Raw genomic sequence first — 20,437 nt, forward strand, 5'->3', positions numbered from 1 at the left:
ACCATCTAGAAAAGCCAAAACCACGAGTGTACCATTGAGAATTCCCCATTAATATATTTAGTGCAAAGTTGGCGGAGTGATAAGCTTGTTTGGCTATATAGAGAGAGAGGCGTCTTCTTCGGTTTTGAGTAAAGATGAAGAAGAAAACGATTTGCACGAATTCATTTCCGAGATCGAGCAGTAATTGTTGAGTTGGGTGAGCATAAGGCTAGAGTTTAGGGTTGAAGCGGCGGCGAGACACCGGTTGGTGTAGTCAAGAATGGTTCGTGGAATTGTAGGACTGATGAACTCCATATTTTATTTTTCAAATGGAATCAAGTTGAATTAACATATAAATCATCTTTTTTCAAAAATTAAATTGAAGGTGTAAGTTTGGTTGCAAAAGTTGCAAATCATATTTTTAGAATAAAATTTAAAAGTAGTAATTTTGAAAATAAATTTCAAATGGATACTATTTTTGATAATATTTGTAAAAAGATAACACTCTCTCCGTTTTCAAATATAAGTCGCTTGACTTTTTGACACACACTTTTAGGTCTTTTGACCGCTTAGTTAAAATTGTTATTTTTTAATTTTTTTTCCCGAATTATAATATTAATCATGTACTTTTATTCAAAAAAGAAAATTTTAAAAATAACAATTTTAACAATGCAATCAAAGGACTTAGAAATGTGTGCTAAAAAGTCCAACGACTTATATTTCAAAACAACGGGAGTATCTTAGATATTTAAATGACAAAAAAAAAAGTCGGACTTAAAAAGCCACGCAGACCACCGTACTTTACACAAACTAAACTGACGCTTATTATTGGATTTTGAAACTAACGATTTTTTCAGTGTGTGTCCATGGGCACATACTAAGCACGGAATTTCATAAATTTGATAGATTTTGATTGACTCTTATATTTTAATAATAGTAAACCCCTTGTATATATAACAACCACACCAATCAAAATCTCACAAGCCTATAAAATTCCACGATTAGCATGTGCCCATCGCAAACCCTTGAAACAAAGGAGAAGCGCTTGATTCAAGGTTGTTAACCAGAACAGTAGGGGTACTCGCAGAAGTAGTAGCATGTATCCCAATAAATAATACTCCTTCCATTTTGAAATATAGGTCGTTTGAGTTTTTTGCACACAATTTTAAGTGCTTTGACCGCATGATAAAAATCATTATTTTTGAAATTTTTTTCTTGAATAAAAATATTTGATCTATATTTTTTTTCAAAAATAATGATTTTTAACATGCGGTCAAAGGACTTTAAAATACGTGCAAAAAAGTCAAGCGATCTATATTTCAAAACAGAGGGAGTAATTGATAAAGATGCAATTATGAAATCATTATTTAGACACTGGACTTCTCAATTATAGGGATTTGCTTCTTGAATGTCACTGTAGAATTTTCTTTTTTGGAAACTATGTGCTCATTTGCTAGTGTAGCTTCCAAGGAGTATCACTCGTTGCTAGTATTTCATGTAAACTAGCATAAAAACCCGTGCGAGGCACGAGACTCTAGTTTTTGTTGTGTTTTGAATAATATTCGTGTGTCATCATATTATTTCGAGCATAACTATTACGTCTTTTTTTTAACAGAATATGTAAATATGAAATGTAACATTTGCAATCTAATAGCATTGATATATAGTAATAATATGTACTATATTTAAAAATAATTATGGATCAAAAACAACATTTGAACTAATTTTTCTATATTCTAATTCGTTAGGATATAGAGGCCACTACCATATTATCTACATGTTCAAAATTATATTCGAAATTAATCCTGAAACTTTTAGAATTTAAATATATTATACCTCATTAAAAAGATTTGTAATTTATTGTTAAAAATTATTAAATTATTTCATCCAATATGAAAACTTGTTCTTGATATGTGAATTACGATATCCTAAATCATGATTAGATGAAGATGTGTGGTCTGCGTTGTTTTATATTTATTTCTCTTTTTTTGAGCGTACGTTTGTGTAATAGTTAAGTGATATATGATAGACAGACCATCAACACATTCTTTTATATCATATGTTGCACACACCTTGTATAAATAATAATTGAAACATATATTGTATGTAAAAGACCCTACCCTTTATTATAAAAGCATCAATTGAACTACTAACCTTATAATTGTACCCGAAAAATTTCGGCATGTTTGATGTAGCTTACCCTTTTAATTTTCATATCAATTATATAGTACTTCAATGTCTTATATATTTTTTTGTTAATTTAAAATATTAGATGATTATTACTTTGATACCCCGTGTTATAATATTGTCTTGTTATAAAATATTAATTTTTTATCATTAGTTTTCTGAGCTTGTTGATTAAGACTTTTAATGATTTTTCATGTAATTGTTATAAACCAGGTCTCAAATAGCAAAAATAGAGTAGATGTCAGTTAGGCACCATGAAGTTCATAAAAATAAGAAATTTTTAGTTTAATTAGTCGTATAGTTACTTTTTTAGTTTTGTGCAAACTCACATTTTTAAATATTTTGATACTCTTATTTCTGAGGGTTGAGTAATGTAGTATATCATGTTCAGTTGTTAAAAATCAAATCAGGTGTTCGATATTCTGGATTATGAAAAACTATTCTTGTTCTATTCCCGTTTAATCAGATATTAGTTTTCACCTTATCGCGTCGGATTATCCATTTCAAAATTAATTATATTTTATTAGTTTAATTTGTAAATGATTAATTAATTTAATTATAGTTTGAATCATTTTATTTAACTCGTATGTTATACATTGATGGATGGCATATTAAAATTATAGTTTTAAGACTTTAATATATATATATATATATATATATATAATTTATTTCTCTGTGTTATTTTATTTTAAGCAAGTAAAATTTATAACTCAATTCTTTTTAGTAGGTCTCGTGAACACGTTTTATTATTATTTGGTTGGCTTTTGATTGACAACATAGAATTTCCCTAAGTTCACCTTTGTATCACAAGTTATAATATTTCAAATTCATATATCACCAAAATCACATGATTTAGACATATTTTCTAACACCAAATTTGATTTCTTTGTCACTATTCTTATATCTATAAAAAAAAAAATCAGAAAGATTTGGTTACACGTCGAATTCTGAATTCATAAGTTTAAAATAAAATGTAATCTAAATAAAAATATTCTTTCAGTTATCTTATTTCATGTTCTTCAAAATATTGTAATCTCTTTATAAGTCACCTTTTATAATTAAAAAAAAAAAATATGACATAGTCCATGTTGAAAGTCCATCAATTTTTTCTTTCAAAGATGCTCACCGAAATCTTAGTTTTTGTGCTTATTTCTCACATTCATGAATCAAATTTCTCTATATTGTATCGGTACTCGTTTAAAGTATTAAGTTAGATTTGTCCAATTTTATTCAAATATGAATTATATCCATTTTTTGAAGTCTGAAACATGGCTCGAGCCCAATTGTTCAAATTCTTTTTCAAATTTAAATTTATTACATAAGTAATTAATTTATGGATATTAATATATCATGTAAAAAACATATGAGACTTACCAGAAATAATAACTTAACTTAAATAAATAAATATCGAAAAGAATATAAATACAACAGTTTTAATGTATGAGTTTAATGCTTTTTAATAAAAAGATTAGTTGCCTGTGTAGCTCAAGTGGTTTGAGTGGTGTAATTGTAATGAAGTGGCTTGGGTTCGAGTCCCATGAATAACATTTTTTTTATATGTATGAGGAGGCCCGCACAGGTTTTTGTAATGAATTACTGTATTTGCTGTATTTAGCAGGATAAAAAATGAAGTATTTGTTGTACAAATTTTACACTGTATTAACCGGATCAATACACCAATATTCTCTCTCTCAAGCTATATAAGTAATTTACTTATAACAATACAATATATAATTAACTTTTTTAATTATAATAATGCTGCTTCTTGTGTTTCTAATTGTAAGTTCTGGTGGTATTGTGGCATAAGGTGTTACGTGCTAGTATTTTTTGCATCTTTAACACTCTGATAGAATAAGACTCTGGTAGTAACATTGATGCATCTAATTTAGGCACCAAACAGGGTGAGCTTAAAATAAGTGCTTCTTGCTTAAAATAATAAAGTGGAGTAGAAGTTAGAAGCAGGTTAAGACTTATAAGTGATTAAAGTGTTTGGGAAAGAAGTAGAAGTCCTGAAACAAAAGTTAACATTCCTAATTTTTTATAAGTGCTTCTTGACTTTTTACACAAACGATACGAATAAGTGCTTATAACTTATAAACCAGAAGCTAGATTTTGAAGCTCTAAACAAACACCACTTTAGTAATGCACAGTAGGCATAGGCATGCATGTCACTCAAATTAATCTCTGCTACCTAATAGAATAATTCATTGTTAGCAATATATGATATGCACTGTAACATGATATTGCCTTTTTCAACTCGATCAATCCTACCTTAACCAACCCAACCCGTCCTATAATTAGTAGGATTGGGTATATAATATTTTTTACGATTAATGGATTAATTTTTTGTAACCCGTATTAAATGGGTTGGATCGCGGTGGAAACCGGCCCGGCCCAACCCATGTGCACTTGTGCAGCCCTACTTCTCACCCTTCAGGAGCGAAACATGCAGAAGAAGAAGAAACGGATCGGAGATGGAGGATGGAGAATCCTGATCCCTCTGGAGGTACAGTACAGAACTAATCCTAGTTTGATTATAAGTTGGAATTGTTTTGATTATAAGTTGGAATTGTGAGTTATGATGAATATGAATATGACCATGTGGCTTAGCAGCAGATGCACTCAATTCAAATTATCCTCAGAAGAAATAGTTTTAAACGACGAGGATCTGTTAACACTGATTTTGTGTCGTCTTCCCTATAGAAAAATCAAGTGTTTTAAGTGTGTTTCGAAAAAATGGTTGTATCTCATGACTAGTCCACAATTTAGTCGTCTCTTGTGTAATTTGCTCCCTCCTCTTCGTACTTGTGGAATATTTATGCAACCCCTTGACCTGCTTCGTCAACCTTGTCCTAATGAGGTGTATTGCCAAACACCCCTTCGCCGTTTAAAACGACTGCTTTTGCTCACGACCCGTTTGATCCTGAACGTATTCGTGTCCTCGCATCCTGTAATGGCCTTTTATTGTGCTCTACTTGCATCATAGCTTCTCTCACAGCTTATCGGGAACAGATCACTACTTATGTGTATAACCCCTCGACCAATAAATTGGATGTCATTCCTAGACATCTTCCTTCCAAAGGGGTCAATTATCGCAACTTAACTTTTGATCCTTCAAACTCACCTCATTACAAAGTTATTGTTTATGTTACCACATCTCGATCAGATTCCTTTTCCATTGGTGACTTTCATGTTTATTCCTCTCAAATCGGGACTTGGACCTTGTCTGTCCAGTCTTTTTGTCTTCCTAAAGGTATGTACTTGGACCGTGGTGTCTACTGGCATGGCTGTATTTATTATTTAAGTGATTTAAATTTCACGGGATCCACCGTTTCTGATGGTCTGTACTTTAATGTGGATGAGGGTAGGCTGGGAACATTTCCCGGGCCTCCTATTGACGCCAATTTGCCTTTAACCGGTTCGTATTTTGGGGAGTCTGAAGACCATTTGCATTTTGTTGGGGTTTTTCCTAGTGCAACTTCTCTTGGCGTCTATGAGTTGAAGAGTGATTGCTCGGAGTGGTTTATCAAGTATTTGGTCGATCTTGCTCCAATTTCTAAAGCTTTCCCTGAGATGACTAAACACAAAGCTTGTTATTTTAGAGGATTTACTTTTGCATTCGATGTGCTTGCACTTATTAGAAGAGAAAATTTCCAGGAGGATTCGTTCTTGGTATTGGAAATACCTGGTAAGGTTATACGTTACAACCTTGTGGATGCAAGCTTGAAAGAGATATGGGACTTTGATGTAGACTTTGGTGTGGAAAAAGTTGATAGTTGGCCTTTTGGAAGGTTTAATGTTTGGCAGTACATTGAAGCTTTGTCATGCGTGTAGTTAGCGCTACAACTTTAGCCTGATAGATTTCGTAATGTACTATTTTATTCATGCAATTCGTCAATTTCAAGGTTTATGCTAACGCACATTTTGTGTGGTTGATTTTCTACTTGTACCAGCCTAGCTTATAGACTGTAGTGTTTTCTTCTGTTAATTCGTTTCTTTAACAACTGCTCTTCATAATACCGTATATCTACTTCAGCCTATTCAGTTTTAGGTTAAAGTGGAAGATTCTAGTTTGACAATCAGAGATCGAATTTGAGGCAGTATACACATTATTTGCATCACATACTTTTTCTAATAAACATTTAAATGCTAGAAAATCATTCTTACACATTTATTATATTAAGAACACGGAGTGTGTAAAATGTAACTGATTACACAAATTACTTAATAATATTAAATGAAAAAGAAATGAAGAATAAAATGACCTGAAGAGGGTCAAGGTACATCTGCTCTTAGGGGGAGAGATGGTAGATCAAAGATTGATTTACCATATGATGCAGTTTAAAGAGCTCCTCAATGTTAATCACATTATTGTGAGTCAAGCCAATCCTTATATTGCTCCTTTAATTAGGGTGAAGGAAATTGTGAGAGCATATGGAGACAACTTTGTTGATAAGGTATTTCAGTATGATGTTTAACATTGATTGATCACATGCAAATTTAATCACTTCCGATAAAAAACATGCAGTAAGTTTAGCTTTGAAATTTTAATTTGAGACCTGATTTTGCAAGTTTGTATAATTCATATGTTTAATCATAATTTTTGATGTGTTCTTATGCAGGCATTAGTCCTTATGCTAATCTTAGTCACTATGATCTTTCACAAACTCTTCAAATGAGATTCAATGGATGGTTAAGACACAAAGTACGTAACGTAAGTATTGCAACAGTCTGTTATCGGTCTTATATCATTTTTGCTTTTCATAAAAATATGTGAAGTTTTCTCTGTGTTGTTTTCTTCAAGGTTTCTGACCAGATAAATAGCAAACATTTTTGTGTATTTACTCCTTCCGAACATGCAATCCAGCTAGACGTAATTGGTGAAGGTCATGAACTCCAGATGCAGACTTCATGAGCTTGATTAAGATTAAGCAGGATAGAGAAGAGAGATAAACTGCAGGTGAATACAGATCCAGTAAGAGATAAGTTGCTCATTTGCCTTTTCACTTCTCAAAGTGAATCTATTTCCGAGGCTTTAATATCATTTATTTCACTTTGTTCAGATCTGATAGATGGGCTGTACTCCAGGGGTGGGTAGAAGGCTCTTCTCTGCTGAATATATTTGTTTTGAGGTAAAAAACTAAAGAATAGGAATCATGATAGGAAGTTATATGATAAAGATCAGTCCGGTTGACATTATATTGATTAACATCTGATTTGAATTTACTAAATCCTGAAGCAGCAAAACTCCCAATAGATTAGCCACTAGGACAAGGCAAACACTGTAAACAAATAAGAAGCTGGAATTATCTGGTGGCTAAAGTTTTACGAGGTTTGTTGACGCTATATGTGTGTAAGAGGTTGAAGATGCGAGAGCTCACGGTAATAATCAGCTTCCTTTTTATAGTCAGAATCATAGTAATACTTGAATTATTGTATCAAACGTTTTTATTAGAATATAGCATTTTTTATTTCTTTTTGGTTCCAGTAGTTAAAAACAAGTTTTTCCCCTTCATTTGTTCTGCCATATAAATTAATAGTATGCAACTTATGACATGTACTGTTAATTATCAGAGTCGATCTTTAAGCACGTGTAACCTGTTCTATATTTAGCTGGTGAACAGATGCAGACTTAAAATCATTAAACATTTATGTGGATTCACTTGCTTTTACAGAAGTGGAATGGGAATTAAGCAATTAAATGGAAGTTTTCACTTCCGTCTGTCGAGACATAAAGACAAGTTTTCCCCTTCATTTGTTCTGCCATATAAATTAATAGTATGCAACTTATGACATGTACTGGTGATTATCAGTTTCGATTTTTAAGCACGTGTAACCTGTTCTATATTCAGCTGGTGAACAGATGCAGACTTAAAATCACTAAAAATTTACGTGGATTCACTTGCTTTTACAGAAGTAGACCGGGATTTAAGCAATTAAATGGAAGTTTTCACTTCCGTCTGTCAATACATAAAACACAATAATATTAGGTCTGATGTTCAGGTTTTGTATTTGGTTGTAAAGAGAACTGTGGGAGCTTGCACGAATTTAGGAACTTTGTACAACAACCTTTTGGTTTATTCAAAACATTTATTAATGTTTTTCTTTTGTGTGGCGTGATAGGTTTTTCTGCAGAGTAACAACCATACCAAGTTTACTCCCACGGCTTTCTTAAGAATAATGCATGGGATTGCCAGTCCAGCTTTTCCTTCTGCAATTTGGTCTAGGACTCATTACTGGTATATTTTAAATATCGAAAAATTTGTATTAGTACCTGTCTTAAATTTCTTAAGATCATTCGACCAATCCTCGACTCTTAGAGTTAATTAAAAACTAATGTGGTGATGTTAATTTTCTGTTGCAGGGGAGGGTTTCGCAGATAGAGTTCAAGGCGATTATGGAAGCAGCCAAGGCAGAGCTTCTAGACATCGGTATGTAGGATGGTTGCCCGGTAATGGTTTTTTTATAGCATATATTTCTGTTTTTGTTCTCACATGTAATGTAGCCCTACAATTTAATGTTATACTCCCTCCGTCCCATTTAATTCTTTACGTTCACTATGCGGCACGCACTTTAATGCTTCTATAAAATATAGTTTTATAACTTATTTTTAAGATTTTCTTTTTCTGAATAAAAATTTAATATTTAAATTTTTATTCAAAGAAAGAAAATCTTAAAAATGAGTTATAGAACTAGGTTTTAGAGGAGCATTAAAGTGCGTACCGCTCCCTGTGCGTATACAACTCGGGGGGACGGAGGGAGTACCTTTTAGTATGTCAAACTGCAGGGCATTGAATTTGAGGGTATGTGTTAAATTCTTTTAGAAGGGCCAGTCGTTATTACTGTAAATATATCTATGTGTTTGTATATGGGAATTCTATATTGGCCTTTTATATCGAGATTCTATATTGGCTTGGGTCTCATTACTGGTATATTTTAAATATCGAAAAATTTGTATTAGTAACTGTCTTAAATTGTTTACGATCATTGACCAATGCTGGACTCTTAGAGTTTTTATATTAGCACCTGTCTTGAATTTTCTTTCTTTATAAATTTGAATACCGTTTTTATTTAGGTATTGTAATTGACTTAAAAATATTAATATAAAAACTTGACTTCTATAGAAATTTAAAAAAAATAAAATAAAGTAACCCAATATGATAATTTTTATATCAGATTTATAAATTATAATATCATTAATTTTGATATCATGGTTGGCTTACCCATAAATTAGGGGTCTAAAAAAGCAGAATCGAATACCAATAAAAATATAATAATTATCTGGCAAAAAAATATATATAATAATTATAAATTAAAATATTTTTTAAAAAAAATAAATAAATATGATTCGGAGGATTGAGAACGCATGTGAATCCTTTGTTATATAATATAATCTTTTTCTATTTCAAATTATAAATGTTATCAATTCGAATTTTCATCCATTATAAATTCGATTATATATTTTATTTTAAATATGTTAAAAAAATTAATTTATAATATTTCTATTGTATTTTCTCTGTCTCTAATTATATAAATTCTCTGTCTCTGTCATTCAGGATTCACAGGGGAACTTCATTGCAGCAAGGTGTGGTCGACTTAAAGGAAATTGGAGTTCAAAGGAAGCAGAGGCATTAAGCCTTAAGGAAGCCATCATCTGGATACAACAGCAGCATTTGGATCGGTGTATATTCGAGACCGATCTTCAGAATTTGGCTTTGGCTTGTTATAGCGAGGATGGTTGCTCTTACTTTCATACTATTGTGAATGATTGTAAGTTAGTTCTAAAGCACTTTAATCATGTGCTAGTTAAATTTGTTTTCAGGTCCGCAAATTATGTGGCTCATGAGCTAGCTCGACCTGCACATTCTATGTCCGACCCCGGAGAGTGGCTTGTCACTCCTCCTGTTTTCTTAAGCCATGTACTTGATTCTGATTTAATTGAGTAATGCAAGTACGGTTATTTTAAAAAAAAAAAAGTAATTTACTTTTAGATATACAGATTGAAATGAATTGATCATTTATTTTCGTAATTAGTTTTTCTAATTTTGTTTTTGAAAAAAAATTTATAATTAAATTTTTATTAAAAATAAAATACTTTTTAAAAAATTAAATTTTGTAATAATCGAGACCTAAAGCATCCCCAATAGCCTTTTAGTTGACTCCTAAATATAATATAAAATATTAGACTCGTAGTAAGTTAATACAAATTTAAGAGTCTCAACTCCAACTATATTCATTATACTTACTTTTAAGTTAATATTTTATTCTTGTTTGGACTTGTATATGACACAAATTCAAATGTAATTAACGGAAATGAATATTTTATTGTAAAAAATAGGTTAAGAGCTATGTAACGACTCTTAACTTTGAGTGTGTTGGAGCAAAAATTTCTTTCTCCCTACTCAAATTTCAATTTAAGAGCTCATTTAGGAGTCTTTTGGAGACGTAACCGAGTATATCATTCCGTACAATACCAATTTGAGTTTTATAACGTGGATACAATTTTCAGAGTGTAAGTTCACGTCATCATAAATTTTGGCAGGCCATGCAAAGAAAAGCATAACGTGCGTAATTTTATATCTTCGAAAATGGAGCAGTTGAGGCAAATGCAGTATATTCAAATGAAAAGTAAGTTCGAAAACGGAGCAGTTAACTGAAATGCAATATATATAGTACGCGAAAACGAAAATCGAAAGCGATACTTTTTGCTAAATCCGAAAACAATTCAGATTAGGTGCACCCGTTTGTTTGTCACCAAGTTCACTGCCTTCTGGCTTCTTGTATATGGCATTATAGCATTGGCAGCAGATAAGACCAAATCTTTTGCCATGTTAAGTTACCGATTTCGTCCACCTGGTATCGGGTTGTGACCTGAACTCTGATATCATGTTAAGTTACGGGTTTTTCTAAAACTTTAAATGCCTTAGTTTGAAATTTTTGGAAATGCCATTCTATTGCTTCTGAAATCTTTGGCCCCTGAACTTCTTGCTTCTCTTATGTGCAATGATATGTTGAGGCAAAGATTATCAGAACCTTTACTGGCCGAGGAATCTCAAGAAAGGCGTAGCCAATTAGGCCAGGCCAACTTTTTTAGCAAATTGGTTTTTTCTTGGGTGAGCCCTTTACTCTCTTTGGGTTCTGAAAAGCCACTGATTCTTGATGATATTCCATACTTGGCTACCGATGACCAAGCAATTGTAGCGAATGAGAAATTTGTGCATGCGTGGGATTCACTTCTGAAAGAAAGAGGCCTAGACAGTGACAGAAATTTGGTTTTTTGGGCTATAGCAAGAACTTACTGGAAGGAAATGATGTTTGTAGGCATCTGTTCTTTCCTAAGAACAGCTTCTGTTTCACTTTCTCCATTATTGCTATATTGCTTTGTTAATTACTCAAAACGCGAAACAAAAGATGCTACATTGCAGGGTGCAATTTTAGTGGGGAGCTTAGTTCTTTGCAAGATTACTGAATCTTTTTCTCATAGGCACTTCTATTTTAGTTCAAGAAGGTATGGCATGAGAATGAGATCAGCTTTAATGGTAGCGGTTTATCAAAAACTCTTGAGGCTTTCTAGTTTAGGAAGACGGAGACATTCAACTGGAGAGGTAGTCAATTACATTGCAGTAGATGCTTATCGGATGGGGGAATTTCCCATGTGGCTTCACACGGCATGGTGTGCTGCACTGCAATTACTTCTTGCAATGGTTGTTCTTTTGCTAGTTGTGGGGACTGGTGTTCTTCCAGGTTTAGTCCCACTATTCATCTGTGGAATCCTAAATGTGCCTTTTGCAAGAATACTTCAAAAGTGTCAGATGCAGTTTATGTCTGCGCAAGACCAGCGTCTTAGGTCAATGTCTGAAATACTAAATAATATGAAGATCATCAAGTTACAGTCCTGGGAAGAGAAATTCAAAAACCTGGTTGAGTCTTATAGAGATGATGAATTCAAATGGTTGTCAAAATCTCTGTTTAAAAAAGTTTATGGTACTGTTTTGTATTGGATGTCTCCTACAATTGTATCTTCAGTTGTTTTCATTGGATGTGCATTTTTCAAGAGAGACCCCCTCGATGCAGGAACAATTTTTACAATTTTAGCAGCATTGCGTACTATGTCAGAACCCGTCAGAGTGATACCTGAGGCTCTTTCTATGTTGATCCAGGTCAAGGTCTCCTTTGATAGGATCAACTCTTTTCTGCTTGAGGATGAACTTATAAAAAATGGAGGTGAAAGCAAACAATGGGACTCGGAAATTTGTATAAGAATACTGAATGGCGATTTTAGTTGGGCTCCTGATTCAGGCATTTCCACACTGAATAATATAAATCTTGAACTTAAACGAGGCAACAAAATTGCAGTCTGTGGTCCTGTTGGAGCTGGAAAATCATCATTTCTATATGCCCTGCTCGGAGAAATAAGCAAGACATCAGGAAATGTAAGTGAACAAGTCATTATATATATATACTAAGTGCTAATATTTGTTGATCAGTATTTGATTGATTATTTCTACTGATTCAGGTGGATATTATGGGTTCAGTTGCTTATGTTTCTCAAGGTGCTTGGATCCAAAGTGGAACAATTCGCGATAACATTCTCAGTGGACGAGCAATGGAGAAATTCAAATATGAAGAGGCCATAAGAGTATGTGCTTTGGATAAGGATATTAATAGCTTTGATTATGGCGATCTCACTGAAATAGGTCAGAGAGGGCTTAACATGAGCGGAGGACAGAAGCAGAGGATTCAACTTTGTCGAGCAGTATATAGTGATGCTGACATCTATCTTCTTGATGATCCTTTTAGTGCAGTAGATGCACATACAGCAGCTACTCTTTTTAAAGTAAGGCTGATTTCCGACTAATATCATGTTCTCAGCAGTGCAAGGTGACACTATATTGTAACTAACATCTGTAATGCAATTGTAGGACTGTGTCATGGCTGCTCTAGATAAGAAGACCATCATTCTTGTGACTCATCAAGTCGAATTTCTTTTATTGGTTGACAACATCCTGGTATGATAATTACTATAATAACAAGTATGCTTTAAATGTAAGGGCTGTAATTTATTTAGTCTCTCTGCCTTTCTCTTTTTTCCAAGGTCATGGAAGGCGGAAAAATAACTCAATCAGGAAACTACAAGGAACTACTGATGGCCGGCACAGCATTTGAACAACTTGTAAATGCTCATAAAAATGCAATACCAGGACTGAAATTTTCAGATCATAAGACTAAAATTTTTGAACATACAATGGGACAAATGGATGGTCTGAAAGACTCTAACTCGGGTCACCTCAGCAAGGTAAACATTGAGGCTGAGATTTCAATGAAGCGTTTGCCAGGGGTACAATTGACAGAAGAGGAAGAGAAGGAGATTGGTGATGTTGGTTGGAAGCCATTTCTGGATTACATAAAGATTTCGAGGGGAACATTGTTTCTGTGTTATACAGTACTAAGTCAGCTTGGATTCGCAGGTCTCCAGGCTGCTGCTAGCATTTGGCTGGCATTTGGCGTTCAAGTACCTAAAATCAGCATTTTCGTGTTGATTGGTGTCTATACTGCACTATCCACATTAAGTTCCTTCTTTGTCTACCTAAGATCTCTATTTTCAGCTATTCTGGGATTAAAAGCCTCAAAAGCATTTTTCTCTGGTTTCACTGATTCCATTTTCAGAGCTCCTATGCTCTTCTTTGATTCTACTCCAGTAGGGCGGATCCTAACACGAGTAAGCAAACTTTCTTCTTTTTTAGCATGTGCAAAAGAATCATTTATTTTACAGAAATATTAATTGAGGACTATCTCTTTGCAGGCTTCATCAGATCTGAGTACACTAGACTTTCACATCCCTTTCTCCTTTTGTTTTGTATTGGCTGGTGTAGTTGATTTATTCTCAACTATCGGCATCATGGCCTTGGTCACATGGCAAGTTCTTATAGTAGGCATCATAGCAACCGTATTATCAAAATATCTCCAGGTTCTTATTCAATGTAGTTATTTAATACACTATTTTTCTTCAGTAAGAGAAATTAACCACCCTTGATATTTTCTTCGGTGGTTGAAGGGATATTATCAACCCTCAGCAAGAGAGCTAATGAGAATCAATGGAACAACAAAAGCTCCAGTCATGAGTTATGCAGGTGAGACAGCACTTGGAGTGGTAACTGTAAGAGCATTCAACATGGAGGAAAGATTTCTTCATAAGTACTTAAAGCTCGTGGACACGGATGCATGTAGTTTCTTATATTCTAATGCAACAATGGAGTGGCTAATTTTGAGAGCAGAAGCACTTCAAAATCTGACGTTATTCACTGCTGCTTTTCTACTAGTGTATCTTCCCGCTGGTTATGTAGCTCCAGGTACTCGAAGCTCTCATTTATCAGAATTAAACAGATGCATTTTTTCCCATAAGTACTCCACTATTATCATGTTTCTTTTCTATGTGACAGGACTCGTAGGGCTATCTCTTTCTTATGCACTAGCATTGGGAGGCACACAAGTTTTCTTGATCCGATGGTATTGTAATTTATCAAATTACATCGTTTCAGTGGAACGAATTAAGCAGTTCATGGATATACCAACAGAGCCTGCTGCAATAATAGAGAACAATAGACCACCGCCTTCTTGGCCTTTCAAGGGTGAGGTTAAACTGCTAGAGCTAAAGGTGAGTGTACTAACAAATTTGACAAATTTTTTTGCAGAACTAATAAAATGAGTTTTGAACAAACCGGTGAATTAATTGCATATGACATTTGATATATAATTTGATCGTTTGTTAGATAAGGTACCGTCCCAACTCTCCCTTAGTTCTCAAAGGGATCACATGCACTTTCAAAGAAGGAACTAGAGTAGGCATTGTTGGGCGTACTGGAAGTGGGAAAACTACATTGATAACTGCATTGTTCCGTCTGGTGGAGCCTTACAGTGGAAAGATTATTGTAGATGGGATCGACATTTGTTCCATAGGCCTCAAGGATTTGAGGATGAAACTCAGTGTCATCCCTCAGGAACCAACTCTGTTCAAAGGTAGCATTCGTACAAACTTGGACCCTTTAGGCCTTTACACCGACGATGATATCTGGAAGGTAAGCCACTAACTAATCAAAATGCATTCAAACCACAACTTAAGCAGTGCTCTGTAGTCTGTTCTACTTGGTTGAATTACAATTATTAAAAAGGAAAAAAAAGGGAAATGTAGAGCTAATACTGATTTTCAGCCTTTCAGGCATAAAAACTGACCACAAATTCTGATTTTCAGGCATTAGAGAAGTGCCAACTAAAGGATATAATCAGTAGTCTCCCAAACTTACTGGATTCTTCTGGTTAGTTAAATTTTTTGAAATATAGTATAAGATCCATTTGGGCCTTCCTCTAACACCTTACGGTTTTAGTTGGACATGGACTGGTTCTCAAAATGGTATCAGAGCTCTCTGCTTTTCGTTAACTTTATAATAATTTTACAGTAAGCGACGAAGGTGAGAATTGGAGTGCTGGACAGCGGCAACTCTTTTGTCTAGGAAGAGTACTTCTCAAGAGGAACAAAATACTTATCTTGGATGAAGCTACCGCTTCTATAGACTCTGCAACCGATGCCATTTTGCAGAAGATCATCCGCGAAGAGTTCTCAGAATGCACGGTAATAACAGTGGCTCACAGGATTCCAACTGTGATAGATAGTGACATGGTCATGGTCCTCTCATTTGGTAAATTTTCATGCATTCTGTGCTTGTTTTTATTTCGGTGTGTGATTTACATTATGGTGAAGACGCTAAGTGCTTGACGAAGAGTATTCTTACAGGGGAACTAGTGGAGTACGAGGAACCAGCAAAGCTTATGGAGGATACTGATTCCTCTTTTGCCAAGCTTGTTGCAGAATATTGGTCTACTACCCGTGTCTGAGAATGTATCTTTAAAGTTTCAAGAGTAAATGACAAAATGATGGTCGTAGTTCAAAATTTATACTTTAAAAACTACCTAATGTAATTCCACATTTTAATAAGGTGGCGGCCGTAAACTTCCGTTAATTTTCCTCTGATAACTTAAAAAAATAAAAGAGTAAACGACAAAGTGATGGAAATCCAGCCAACATTTTATGAAATTTGAAAAACTACCGCCACCATTCTGACCACTTTGACATCGTCGAGGAAGTTGTTGTGTCATAATAATTTCCGAATACCTTCTGCTGATTGATGCAACGTAAAATTTGGGTTGAAATGTGACTATGCAGAGACAGTGCAGAATTAGTGCCTCTGTATATATATATTGTGGGTGTTTGGCAAAAAAGCTTCTGAGCTTTTTTTTTGATATAAAAGTCCACTTATGCTTAAATGGACGTGTTTGGCTAATTTTAAGAAAAACTTATATCGAAGCTAAAAATAAAAGTCAGGAAACCTAGTTTATTTTGGAGTTTTAACTTATTCTAACACTTATAATCAATTTGTATCCAAACATTCCTAACAACTTATAAGTCCAAACCAATTTCTCACTTATAATCAAGTTCTTTATTTTAACTAATAAAATCATTTCTTTTAAAACTAACCAAAGGGTCCCATAGTTGCATAATATTGACCAGCTTAATTCTTTCCCTCCTGTACGTGCAAGGAAATATGCGTTTTTGTAAACACCGAAAGTTGAAAAAATCCAGATTGAGGATGTGTCACCATATTGGTGACACATTCATGATAATTGAAGAAAGAGAATTGTTTGAGCAATAATGCAATCGAAATTCCAAAGTCCGTTCAATCCATACTAATTTGAGCAGTAATGAATATAATAAATTAAATAATACGTCTGATATTTAGGATAAATGTGAAGATTATTTTGGACCTCTTAGACATGGTTATGCACAAATATTATTATTTTTTTTTGGTACATCATCCGACAAACCTTATTTAAATATTTCCATTTATGATAATTTTATATTGTAAATCGTGATTATCATTAATTATATACTCTCTCTGTCTCAATTTATCTGTTTTGTTTGATTTTTTATTGTCAAATTGACTAAACTTTGACTGGTAATTAATAATTATTTTATCATGATCTTGAAAATTGAAAAAATACATTTTAAAATAGAATAGATGTAAATTTTAGTGATATATTTTTTATAATTTTTCTAATTATTTTATATGTGTAAATTTCAGTCAAAATTTGGTCAATTTGACCACAAAAAGTCAAACAAGATAAATAAATTAGGACGGAGGGAACAATACATATTTAATTGCACTCGATAAAGATATGTATGCATGCACTCCGACAATAATGGTACGATAGTATTATCTTATTAATAAAAAATTGTAGGATGATAAAAATATTAGAATGAGTTAAAAATATTTCATACAGTATGTCCTTCTAGATTGTTTATGTTGTGGGACCGATTTAGACACGTTTATTAATATTTTAGTAAAATGTAGTTTCACAAATTATTATGACAAAAAAAGTTCTTCAAAATAAATATAATGTTGAAAATATTTATATAAATTTTTAGAAAAAAATTAAAATATGGATGATAAGCAATATAAAAAATTTGTAAGAGAATAATGAAAGAGATTTTTCGATATTACAAACTTGACAGAGCCTGAACAACCGATTCAGGGACCTTATGTTTAAACCGGACGGGACTGACATAGTTCAAGAATTATGAATTATGAATTTCGATGTGTTATGAAACGTTAATCAAACAATTATTTATTAAATAATTTTATGAGTCTGCTAGTCAAACTATTTTATTCAATCCGCTAATAGATAATTACTAATTTTCAAACAGGACTCATATGTTTAAACTGAAAGGGACCGACACAGTTCAAAAATTTTGAATTATGAAATCATGATTACCGCTAATTTTTTCACAAATTAAATTAAATTATCCACGACTCAGACGAACGAATACATGATAAATAAAATAACGGGTTCGCCCGGACGGGATTAATAAAGGCGTCCATTTAGCTACCTCACAGGCGTGCTTCCATGCAATGCACATACTCGACTGAAAGCGAAGATATTTACGTTTTTTATAAGCCTTATCTGTTTGAGTGTATTTGTTAATCAGATTTTTTTTAAACTAAGAGCAAGTCCAAAATAGAGAGATGTACTTTATAAATAAGTCTGTAAGAGGGTATCCTAATGATATAAGGCATTATTAGAACATTGTTGGATGAACATTTTTATCAAATATCTTAAATTATGACTTAGGACATGTTATAAGGCATCTTTTGAACTCACTTTACATATTTTAAATTATATTGACGTGAATAATTTAGAAAACAAAAATGGACACTATTTTTTTAAAGTCAGAAGCGCTCTAGCATCCTCTAACCCCTCTGGTACCGCCACAGTTTGTAATATGTATTTGGAAAGTTTTGATCCTTTGGCCATTGATCACCAACTTCCACAAGTAAAAGACAAAAATGGATAGTGATACATTCAGCTAAATCACAAATAATCGATTAGGTGCGTTTGTTTGTCATTCACTACTTTACCAGTCTGTACATATGACGATGACAAAAAACACGGCGGGTGTTTGTACGATTGTTAAATTAATTTATATATGATTTAAAATTGGGGGCGGTTACATGTACACAATTGGATAGGGGAGGTAGGTGTACACCATCAGTGACTTCAAGTCACTGATGGTTTGCATTAAATGAAGTACATCAGTGACCTGATCTACCGGATGTGGGGAAAATGTATTAAATAGATATGTCAGTGACCTCAAGTCACTAATCAGTGACTGGAAGTCACTAACGTTCAGCGAAAAAGCTAAAATGACTGTATTGTCCCTCACACCTTTAGTGATATGAGATCACTAATGTTACCCTTAATACACCAGGACAAAATCTTTTAATGCAACATCAGTGACATCAAGTCACTGATAGAAAATTCTTAATTTACACCTGCCACCAGCGTACCAACACCCCCAATTACCTAGGACAAAATCATTTAATGCGACATCAGTGACATCAAGTCACTAATATAAAAGTTCCCAACTACCTACGGAAATATAATAAATACAACATCAGTGACTTGAAGTCACTGATACAATAGTTCAATTTGTATCCAGATGTTTCATTTTGTGCAACACAATCTCAAACACCAAACTTTAAACAAACACCAATCGGATACTCTAATATTTTAGCTCTTTTCAATTAGTAATATTTGAATTTTATGTAATATTCATCTTTTCATATTTGAATTTTATGTAATATTCAACTTTTCATATTTGAATTTTATGTAATATCCTATTCAAATACAATATATAAACTCAATCCCCATCCCCATCCCCGAATCCAAACTCAATCCCCATCCCCGGCCCGATCCCCATCGGGGATTATTTTTCCATCCCCATCCCCGGCCCGATCGGGATTCGGGGATACCCGCGGTGATTCGGGTATTTTTAATTTAAGCTAAAATTTCTATTTAAATACTTAAATTCATAATTACGATTAGTTTCTAATATGTCTAATTAATACCTAATCATTTTAATAAACGGATCTTCAATGATTTAATTATGACCTTTTTTAGTTTTAAGACTTATATTAACAGAAATAAATATTAAGATTTATTTCAATAAATTTAATTATATTAAAGAGGTATATAAACATGTTAATAAATGATTATAAACATGTGAAAATCCATGACTGAAGTTGACCTAGGTATATAAACATGTTAATAAATGATTATAATATATATGTATATATTTATATTATATATAATATATAATATAATAATCGGGTCGGGGATCGGGTCGACAATCGGGGAAAATCGGGTCGGGGTTCGGGCCGGGGGAATGTGAAAAACCGTACCCGACCCGATCCCCGATTTTTTTTCAAAATCATCCCCGTTCCCCGGCCCGTTCCCGAAAAAATCCCCGAATCCCCGCACCATTCGGTGCGGGGATCGGGTCGGGATCGGGCGGGTCGGGATTAATGCCCATCCCTACTCACTCCAAATAAAATTAGTTTTTAATGAAATTTTTTTCATATCATCAAAATATATAAATTCCCACATCCGTACGGTTGGATCATCCAGAAATATTTTTTAAAAAATGTAAGCAGTAATACATGATAGAACACTAGTTAGCTGTACAAGTCAAACCACTAGTTGACTGATAAAATCTCACTCCAAATAAAATTAGTTTTTAATGAAATTTTTTTCATATAATCAAAATATATAAATCTCCACATCCGTACGGTTGGATCATCCCGAAATATTTTTAAAAAAATGTAAGCAGTAATACATGATAGAACACTAGTTAGCAGTACAAGTCAAACCACTAGTTGAC

The 20,437-nt window shown here is 33.4% G+C and overlaps 1 protein-coding gene across 1 annotated transcript; it reads left to right on the forward strand.

Annotated features, from left to right (window-relative positions):
• Nucleotides 1-10,937: 10,937 nt before the first annotated feature.
• Nucleotides 10,938-16,156, forward strand: LOC108221015 (ABC transporter C family member 8-like). The gene is made up of 11 exons (XM_017394915.2): nt 10,938-12,599; nt 12,683-13,003; nt 13,089-13,175; nt 13,262-13,885; nt 13,970-14,134; nt 14,222-14,516; nt 14,607-14,821; nt 14,937-15,242; nt 15,416-15,479; nt 15,621-15,860; nt 15,956-16,156. The coding sequence occupies exons 1-11, from the start codon at nt 11,163-11,165 to the stop codon at nt 16,054-16,056; spliced, it is 3,855 nt and encodes a 1,284-aa protein (XP_017250404.1). The 5' UTR covers nt 10,938-11,162; the 3' UTR covers nt 16,057-16,156.
• Nucleotides 16,157-20,437: the final 4,281 nt, after the last annotated feature.

The sequence above is a fragment of the Daucus carota genome, chromosome 5 (genome assembly GCF_001625215.2).
Source record: "Daucus carota subsp. sativus chromosome 5, DH1 v3.0, whole genome shotgun sequence".
Classification (NCBI taxonomy): Eukaryota; Viridiplantae; Streptophyta; class Magnoliopsida; order Apiales; family Apiaceae; genus Daucus; species Daucus carota.